Source organism: Galeopterus variegatus, unplaced genomic scaffold (assembly GCF_000696425.1).
Source record: "Galeopterus variegatus unplaced genomic scaffold, G_variegatus-3.0.2 Scaffold5172, whole genome shotgun sequence".
NCBI classification, from domain to species: Eukaryota; Metazoa; Chordata; class Mammalia; order Dermoptera; family Cynocephalidae; genus Galeopterus; species Galeopterus variegatus.
The window spans coordinates 15,128-25,823 of NW_007731283.1; the positions used below are offsets into that span (position 1 = coordinate 15,128).

The following is a 10,696-nucleotide window of genomic DNA, read 5'->3' on the forward strand; positions in this document are numbered from 1 at the left end:
AAAAAAAAAAAAAAAAAAAAAAAAAAAAAAAAAAAAGATACCTGTTTTGGAGTATCCACTTATGGCCTAAGTCTCCAGGACTTCTTTAAAACATCGACTTAGATCCTGAGCTGATTGCTCAGTCTCTGTTTCTTGAGAACTCTTATCACTCATACTTAAACATATAATCAAAGTTATTCTTTCCTGGTTCATTTCTTCACTCCCAGGTTATAAGAAACCCAAGAAACAGTTTAATTTTGTATTGTAAGCCAAGAATCTTTACAAATGGTTGAAAATGGTGTATAAAGTGGTATTTGGAGGAATTTAAAATCAGAAGACCTGGGGTTATTAGCTCACTACGTACTAGCTCTGTAACCTTGGATGAGTTGCTTAGCTTCTCTGAGCCTGTTTTCTCATTCTTACCTTTGTAAAAGTCACTTATCGACTTAGACATACTTGGAACACATATGTTCTCTAAATGCCAAGTACACAGAGATAAAATACAGAGCCTCAGCTCTCAAAACGCTTATGTCTAGTTGGAAGACAGACAAGTAAATAGTTATAGTACAGTGTTTTGAATGTCGTGCTAGCGAGGCAAGCCCATGGTGTTCTCGTATTGTGTAGAATGGTAGTAGCAAAAGGTACTGGGGAGGAAAGACTTCTGGGTAGATGAACTTGATTTTCAAGAACGAATAGGACTTAGCCAGCATAAGCAAAGAAGAGTGTTGAGAGTGTATGTACCACCAGAGGTAAGAATTTTAAGAAGTAAGCAATTTATGATATCAGTTGTGACAGATACTGAGTGGAAAAAAGGTTGAAAATTTCACTAGATTTATGAGTGGGTTTTTGGATAGAATTATGCTTAGAGAACAACTTGATGAAGAGAAGATATATCTAGACACTGTAACAGAAACCATTACACTGGGCCAGCCTGCGGCTCACTTGGGAGAGTGTGGTGCTGATAACACCAAGGCCATGGGTTCGGATCCCTATATAGGGATGGCCGGTTAACTCACTTGGGAGAGCGTGGTGCTGACAACACCAAGTCAAGGGTTAAGATCCCCTTACTGGTCATCTTAAAAATCAATAAATAAAAGAAACCATTACACTGTCTAAATAGAAATAAATTTTATTTGTGGCAGAGCAAGAAGCTGCAGGAATCCCAGGCCGTGGTGCTGACAACACCAAGTCAAGGGTTAAGATCCCCTTACTGGTCATCTTAAAAATAAATAAATAAAAGAAACCATTACACTGTCTAAATAGAAATAAATTCTATTTGTGGCAGAGCAAGAAGCTGCAGGAATCCCAGGTCAGTTGCTGAAAGATATGTTGAGAAATGATGAACTCAAGGGAGTTAACACTTCACCAGATGATACATAGTATAGATCAGGCTAGCATTGTGTGGACTGTAAATCATTATATGTGTTGGTAGTTACTGTTATTTGCCAAGATGAAATCTGGTAAATTTGCCAAAATGAAAGTCACGTCATATTGTTGCACTTACCTTAAAGGTAGTGATTCTACTGTTGACTGCATTCTTCTCATGGGTGCTTCCAAATACTTCAACAGCTAAAAATAGTAAGGGGTCTTAATATTACCTAATGTCCTGTCCATACTCAGACTTCCCTGATTGTCCCCAACGTGACTTCAGTGGCTTTTAATGTAATCAAAGATACTCACTGTATTTGGTTATTATGTCTCCCTGCTTTCTCTCCCCTCCCCCACCTTCCACCCTTCCCCTCAGCATTCTCTGACATATTGTTTTGAAAAGACCAGGCCAGTTGTCTTGTACAATATCCAGTGATCTGGATTCGTCAGATTATTTATTTATGCTTTTTATTTGTTTTGTATCCCCTGTACTTTCAGTAAAGTGGAAATTAGGCCTAAAGCTTTGATTACTTGTGTATTGAGATTAAGTATTATTGGCAAGAATACTTCTTAGGTAGCCCTGTGGTCTTCATATTGCATGACAACAGAAGCATATAAGGTCAGATTGTCTGACTATTACAGATAGTTAATTTGGTCACTTGATTAAAGTGGTAAGCCTCAGATATCTCCGTTATAAATGTACTCTTTCCCCTTCCAATTAGCATGCGATCCGAGAGGTGATACTTAGGATACATGTGAATACCCTGTTCCAGAAACAACCTTACCTGATGGTTTTAGCATCCATGGATGATCCTTGCCTGAATTAGTTATTTCATTACTGGTTAAAAAATGGTAATACTCTATCATTCCTTTGACATTTATTAGCCGACATTCTTCCCTAAGAGAGCAGGGAGCTGATAGAGATAATGGGGGAGGGAATTGGATGAAACTATCTATTGAGAGAGTTTTGCTCATTCTTTTTTTTTTTTTTTTTGGCGGCTGGCCACGATAGGGATCTGAACCCATGACCTTGGTGTTACCAGAACCATGCTCTCCCAAGTGAGCTAACCGGCCAGCCTTCACCTTTTATTTCCTGTAATTGTAAATACTACTTGAATTATGGTTGGCCTATTTTAAAAAGTACGTATTTTTCAGATGTTTTATTTTAGTTTTTAGTCTCAGCATATGTTGCCTATTTTGCAGGTTAAATTACCACTCTTTTGCCATTCTTTTCTATTTACATGGCAGTAATTAAATGAATTGTACAAGTCTGGGGTTTCCTTCCCTGCCCCACATGTTCATCCACTCTTTTCCCACTCTTTTCAGGTGTGAGCTGACTAATAAGACAATGGTGCTAGCTGGCCAGTGAGCTCAGTTGGTTAGAACATGGTGCTAATAACACCAAGGTCCAGGGTTCAATCTCTGTACTAGCCAGCCACCAAAAAAAAGGTGGGGTGGAATGGTTAAGTGAGTAGTGAGAGAGGACCCAACGATGCTAGAGTTTCAGCCTGTGAAAAAAAAAAAAAAAAAAAAAAGAGAGAGAGAGAGAGAGAGAGAATGAGGATGCTGAAAAAAGTGGGAATAGGTCCATGTACTCCTGTCCCTGAAAACTTATTGAAAAATAGCAAGAAAAAGGCATATAAAACTAGTTTTCTTCTTTTTAGGGGTTGTAGAATGAACTTGAGAATAAGTAAATGATGCTCTGGCTCCTTACTTAGATTATCTCCTAATGCTATTTGGGTCTGGTGGTAGTGAAAGATTATTTTTGTGTGGCAGGAGACTCATACAACAAATCTTCCCATCATCTTTTTGAGACCCCTCACATACTTCATCAGTGACATCCTGGCTGATGGTCCAACTTAATCATCTGAGTGCTTGATGCATTATTTTATGAATGTTTCTGGCAAATGATTGAGTAGGCATTCCAGAAATGATAAAATGCAATTTATGTGATGTTTTGCTTCTTACCACATTTTCCAAACTTAAATGTTGAGGTGAGAGTCCTTAAAGTACTGTTTATACTAATTGTTATTAATATACTTTTAATGATAATTTTATGCATAAACCCTTTACATGAATTGATATTCTAATTAGTATATTAAACCTCCTTGCATCAAAATTCAGAGATTAGGATTTTTCTCTCTAGGTGTTCCTATCAAATAATTCTGAAAAATATTTATGAATACCATTTTTTTTTCCTGAAATAAGTCAAGGCATAAGTAACAATGATAATGAAAGTTAATATAGGTATCTGTGAGATGATAACTAAGTTGGTGAACTAATTAACTTATGTCCTATAATATCTTTAATATGTAATGAATAAATAAAAGAAGTACAAAACCTTGATCAGAGTTACGAATTATCCCTGGAGGGAAAATGCAGCCTCTGGCGGGGGTGGGGGGGGATTTCATGTAAAATACAACTTCCTTGAGTTTAAATGAAGAGCTTTAAAATCAAATCTCATGCTGGTTTAGTTTGTAATGCATTAAACAGTGAAATAATGCAAATAGGCAGGTTTATAGTCACTAACCCACAACTTCATGTTTAGGAAGAAGTTCTTTGATTTGCATCATTCTTTTATTTATTTATTTATTTTTACATTTTACAGAGTGTTATATAGTGTATGCCTCTACATGTGTGTCGTACTATTTGTCACAAGCTTTTCAGTGTGCTGATATCAAGCTGCTGTCTCCCCCAGATGTTGCAGAATTGTAGTATGCCTAAAACCAGCTGTAGTTTTTATAGCTTCCAGGATAGTTTAGAGTCGGGAAGATTTCAACAAAAGAATGGATCTGCCTGTTTGCCTCTAGCAAGTAATTGGGAAGAAAAATGTTATTTATGAGACAAAATAGCATTATTGAATTTCAGCAGACATTACAATTTAGACAGAACTGTAGAAGCATTTCCCACATGCTTATAGACCTCCCCGTATGCCTGAATCATACCTGGGATAGACCAGCTATAGACAGCACAGGTGGTAGTTGCTGGTAGTAAGCTATGATTCTCTCCCCTATGTCTATTCGTTTCTCCTTCTCCACCTCCTTTTATTGTTGGGTTTTTTTTCCTTTTCTTTTTTTTCTGTCTTAGTCTTCCTATTAATATTTAAAGACATTGTTTAAATCTGAAGTCATGTGAAGTCATGATAGCTTAACTGTGATTTATACTACATACTCAAAGCTAATAACCTCCCCTCCCACACCAAACAACAAAACCAAACCAAAATGACTACATTAATAGTAGGAATGGCTTTCTAACAATTTAATAAGTCCTTGGTTCACTCTTTCAGGAGAAAATATTTGAAATAAACAATTATTCAAGTAATTTTGAAATGTTTCTTAGAATGATCAAATTTTTGAATGGTCACAATTTTTAATTGTAGGTGAAGTTAAAATGAACTATTTGGGCAAACCGTATGTAGCCATGGTTACAACATACCAAATGGCAGTTCTTCTTGCCTTTAACAACAGTGAAACTGTCAGCTATAAAGAGCTTCAAGACAGCACTCAGATGAATGAAAAGGAACTGACAAAAACAATCAAATCATTACTTGATGTGAAAATGATTAACCATGATACAGAAAAGGTATGTGGTAATATTCCAACGAATTTAAGCATTATCAACATTAAAGCTTTTTCATGGGATGTTTGGTTTTAAAAGCAAGGCTGTAATTGTCAGTGCCCTTTGTGCTTTGGAAAGCACTTGAATCAGCTGCATTTACTGCAAGCTTGTTACAGCTGTGAGCTTGAGGAGTCACAGAGAATGCTATGAAAGATGGTGCTTAATATGCCCTTTTTAGTTTGATTTTATTTGTCCTATACTGTGACAACTTACTGAAAAATTGTAAAAGAATTGTCATCTGGAAAATTCTGGAGGATTCTGGTTAATTGAGGTTTTTAAACTATAGCCTGTCATAAACCTTTCTGGGTTATTTGTCCCATGTGTTTAATTAACTTAACTTCATGGTTCTGTAATAGGAAATGGCAGCCTGTTGATGTCTATTTGTATGCATATTTAATGTGTGTTACTCCATCCCAGGTGCTCACAGGTGCCTTAACATCAGGACACAATTAACTACCATGTATTTTGATATCCATCACAAGAATACAAGCCAATAGTATATTCCTTCTTTTTTCTTTATAACTTATTTTCTACTAACCTTGTTGTAGTATAATTCTAGATTCTCAAATTGCTAAAAAAGCAACAGATCCACAAGAATACAAGCCAATAGTATATTCCTTCTTTTTTCTTTATAACTTATTTTCTACTAACAAGTTTCTGTTCTTGTTGTAGTATAATTCTAGATTCTCAAATTGCTAAAAAAGCAACAGGTGTGGGTTAAATCTGCTTCAAATTATTGTGCCTATATGAAAAAATTCTTATAAATGACGTTTCATCTTTATTTTGATGAAGTTAATAGCTTAAAACTTCTCTCATCAGTTCATTTTGCTGACATCCCTAAGATTATGATATTTTATAGTATTTAATTTTTAACAACTGTAAATGACATATATTCTGAAATTCAAATTGGTCTTTTGAGAAATTATTAATTTTTCTGGATATAGAATCTTATACTAAATTTTTAATGTTAAGATTTTAATCAAGGTTAATTAATTGATTTTAAATTTTTAAGTAATTCAGTGCTTTAAAAGTTTTATTTTTTTCTAAAACATGTTCTTTTTGCTGCCCAGAAATTTACAAAATAAATATAAGTATCTTGTTTGCACTTCAAATTTTAATTACAAATCTTCCAGCTCCGTAGCAGAATCTCTTAGGTTATTATTGAGAATTAGTCCATCTGCCAAGTGCCTCTTGATTCTGCTGCCAGAGAAATTCTATTGTATGATATGAGTGGCTTTTTTAAGCCTGATACAGAAGTTGTGCTTTTAAAAATCGACTTAACAACTTTATCCTGAGAAAAGTCCACTTGCTTCTGGAAGAGTGAATAAAACATGGATTGAAGGGTAAAGCCTGTCTCCATCACTCCAGGGCCACAGAGAATTGAAGCTCGTGTGACATTGGAAACACAGCTTACTTCTATAGTCAGGTTATTTAAAATAGGGATTTTATTATTGCAGCATTTTAAAAACCATTTGGTTGTTTACTTTTTCAAAATGGGATGGAAAAAGTTTGAGCCTTGATATTTCATAAAAATTAAAATGTTAATTCTGTTTGTTTAAGCCAATAAGCTTGACTTTATTTTATCAAGAGGTGTAATAATTGGACCAGAAATTAGCTTATTCTTAAATATAAACTAATTAAGATTCTGGCAAATACAAAATCAGAAAAGTCTTTTGCTTGTTTGACAGAATCAGAAAAATCATTTGCTTATTTGACAAAAGACAATTATTTTTCTCAAATTCAATAATCTTTGTAATGTAAAAATTACAAGAGTTTAGTCCTTTTTGCTTAGCCATTATTTAATTTCATGGCATATTAGTTTGAGTAAACTCTTTTAAAATTTTTTTATTTTAATTTATCAATATACAATACAGTCAATTTTCGTGTCCCTTTACCAATTAACTCTTATTTTTTTGGTAAATATAAATGTATTATTTTTAAATGTAGGAAGATATTGATGCAGAATCTTCGTTTTCATTAAATATGAACTTCAGCAGTAAAAGAACAAAATTTAAAATTACTACATCAATGCAGAAAGACACACCACAGGTAAGTGCTTTTTAATGTCATTTCTTTTGGAGATATTTAAGCATTGGACTTTACAAGTTCAATTTACATTAAGATCATGCAAAACTTTGCACATCAAAATTAATAACATGATACATCTTTTGTGGTTTATTCTTTGCATTTACTAACCTTGCAATCAAACAGAAATATCTGCTAGTATTTTAGATTTTTAAAAAGTAGTAACAAGTGACTAAGGAAAAAGGCATTGTAGTTTAGTCATGTTTGCTCTTAAACCATATTAACATGTGCAGCTTTGCTCTGCATTCTCTCCAAACCTTCTCATCTTGAGAAATAATATAATTGCTCATATTTTTCATTTGTAAAATAAGGAAAAGTTTCACAACTTGTTTCTTTCAAAGGAAAGTTGTCATGTAGAAAATGTTTCTCAAACTTTGATGTGCAAATGAACTACCTGGGGATCTTGTTAAAATACAAATTGTGATCTAGTAGGTCTGGAGTAGGGTCTAGTCTCCCTGATGAGCCAGTACGAGTAGTAAACATCTGCTCTTGATTCTTTTAATTCAGCAGCAATTATTGCTTTGGTGTGGGATAGCCTGTGTACACTTAGGTTTCCTGATTGCCTCTTGTGTGCAATGTTTGGGCTCCATGCAAGATATGAAGATATACAAGATGTCCAGCCTCTCTCCAGCAATTTACTTCCCCATGGTGGAGACAAATATGAACTAATTGCCATTAACTTTGAACCTAAAATGGTTAAGATCCCATTTTTCTCTGGGCTAATGAGTAATAATTTTTAATTTTTTTTTTTTTCCTTTTTGTCTTTTTTCGTGTCCGGCAACGGATCGCAACCCTCGGTGTTGCGCCTGCACCTCGCTCAGCCAGTGAGCGGGAATAATTTTTAATATTTTGATTGTATTTTATCTTTTAAAAACTATTATGAGATCCCTTGTTAATGTGGACTGCTTCTGTGCCTAACTTACACTGTGTTTCCTTGAGCTTCATGGGGATAGGCCCTCTCTGGCCCAGCCTTCCTNGGCAACGGGATCGCAACCCTCGGTGTTGCGCCTGCACCTCGCTCAGCCAGTGAGCGGGAATAATTTTTAATATTTTGATTGTATTTTATCTTTTAAAAACTATTATGAGATCCCTTGTTAATGTGGACTGCTTCTGTGCCTAACTTACACTGTGTTTCCTTGAGCTTCATGGGGATAGGCCCTCTCTGGCCCAACCTTCCTGCCTTCTCTGCTTGAGCCAAGTAGAACCCTTCACAACTCTTTTCCTTGAAGCCTGATCCAGAATGCAGTTGGAGCCAATTACTACAGTTGGCATAACTCCATCTAAAGGCATTATGATACAGTCTTGAAAATTATTGCCCTGTGATTTAAGTCCTATTGTATTGTCTCTTTACGTTAACAGTTATAATAGTATAAATTTTTTTCTAATAACTTTCCAACTTTAACTCCAGAAATTATATGGAACTCATCGTAAATGTTGTTTTGGCAATGCTTATGTGATATTGGGCACAGCATAACTGTATAGTGTGATGCTCACTATTGATTGGAAGGTTATTTAAACTCATTGATCACTTAATAACAAGCTCATTGACTTAATGTCTCATTTGCTATTTTTTTTTTTCCTCTGTAAAACAGGAAATGGAGCAGACTAGAAGTGCTGTAGATGAGGACCGGAAAATGTATCTCCAAGCTGCTATAGTTCGTATCATGAAAGCACGAAAAGTGCTTCGGCACAATGCCCTTATTCAGGAGGTAAGCGGGGGAATCCTCAAGACTTCTTAGGGTAGAGGGTATTATCAATGTACAGATCAGGTTTGTTTCTTCATAAAGATAATACAGAAATAATATGATCCCCAAATAACCTAAAGAAATGTTTCATTACTTAGCAAGATCAGTACGCACTTAAAATTTCAGTATTAAATTCAGATTCTTTCTGGCTTGAATTTAAAGGTCTAAGACTTGCTGATTTATTGGGTTTTCTGTCCAGTTATTGAAGGAAGTTGACCATATCAAATATTCATTCATTCCATGAATATGTGAGTGTCTACCACGTGATAGAGTGCTGGGCTGGTCACTGGAGACATGGTGCTGAGCAGCTCGAGATGCAGCAGGTCCTCTTGTACTTCAGAGTTTAATGGGGGAGAAATACATTATTGAAGTAACATGCATATAAATATTAAGTTACATTAGAATGCACTGAAAGAAAGATACACAGTACTGTGAGAATGTGTACAAAAGTCCTGACTCGGGGCACTGGAGAAAGCTTTCTTGAGAAAGTGCTATTTAAGCTAAGAGCTAGAAGTTGAATCACAGTTAAATGGAAGCTTGAGGGTGTGTTTGAGTATTTAGGTAGCTTAATTAATTGATACTTCCATTTAATTAAGTATAAAGATTATTAGATTTTGCTGTTATCTATGTTCTGTATTTTAATTCCTTTACAATATAAATGTTAGGCTTTTTCCTTACTTTACATAAAAAACTCTTTTTGGCCATCATGTCCCTTGTGCACTACCTTGCTCTGTTTAAAAAATTTAATATTGTCCATGGCACTCACTCACTTGTATCATGTCCATCCATTTCAGATTATTTTATTCAGTTGAATATAATTTCATACTGAAAGTATCTTTTTCCTATTGAATTGGGTCTGTTGAAACCCTAATAAATTCAGGCACTTTACAGCTGATTGGTTAAAAGTAATTATATATAGCTGATTAACTAGCAGTCGCTTGACTTCCGTGTCTGTCTCACACAGGTGATTAGCCAGTCAAGAGCTCGGTTTAATCCCAGTATCAGCATGATTAAGAAATGTATTGAAGTTCTGATAGACAAACAGTACATTGAACGCAGTCAAGCGTCCGCAGATGAGTACAGTTACGTCGCGTGATGTCTCTCTCCAGTGTGAGTGTGAGAAGATCATTGCCATCACCATTCGGTGTGTTCCTGTGGGAAAAAGCAGGCCTGTGCCTCCATAATTTGGTCATTTGGCAGCCCCTGTTTTTCTGCTGTTTACAACATCACCAGTGCCACGTCATGAGCGTCAAAGAAAATGCCTAGAGATATTTCAAGCTCATGTCATTATGACATTTCTTAAAACTTTATTAAAAGAATGAGTGAAGTATTGCTGAAATGTGGAAATTTGGTTGGGTACCATGCTTTTTCTCCCCTTCACGTTTGCAGTTGATGTGTTTGTTTTTTTTTTAATGTATCTTAAAGGACATAAAATAAAAACTTAAATATTGTAATATGACAGATAACCTAATAATTGTATCTACATTAAATGACAAACATGATATTGCTGCTTGTCAAATAAGAAAAAAATAAAGAAATAGAATGCCTTTTTTTATGTGGATGGAGTATCAGGTTGGCCACAAAATATATATATATAAATGATCATGAGTCATCAAAGCAGCTAATGCAGCTTTAGTTGCGTTTTTATCCGAACGTTTTGATTCACTTGTACTCCTACTGAAATCCTACATGACAGATGTCTAGTTTGTTGTTCTTGAATACATAAAAATGCATTCAACATAAAGAGTGCTTTATTTTTATGAATTAGGACTGCATTGGATATAAGTGTTTTGAATATTGAGGATATAATTCTAGCAGCAGTTTCTGGTGATGTACATACGCCACAGAAACAAAGTACGAGGAGAGTATGCGGTGACCTCAAGTCGGGCATAGAAAGAGTT

At 35.1% G+C, this 10,696-nt stretch overlaps 1 protein-coding gene across 1 annotated transcript in view; it reads left to right on the forward strand.

Moving 5' to 3' along the window:
- Positions 1-10,342, forward strand: part of CUL2 (cullin 2) — a gene marked incomplete at its 5' end in the record, with an annotated part of 23,808 nt that extends 13,466 nt beyond the window's left edge. The window contains 4 exons of the mRNA XM_008589040.1: positions 4,727-4,929; positions 6,913-7,014; positions 8,643-8,759; positions 9,760-10,342. Coding sequence (XP_008587262.1) covers positions 4,727-4,929; positions 6,913-7,014; positions 8,643-8,759; positions 9,760-9,891 — 554 coding nt within the window. The remainder of the gene's footprint in view (positions 1-4,726; positions 4,930-6,912; positions 7,015-8,642; positions 8,760-9,759) is intronic.
- Positions 10,343-10,696: the final 354 nt, after the last annotated feature.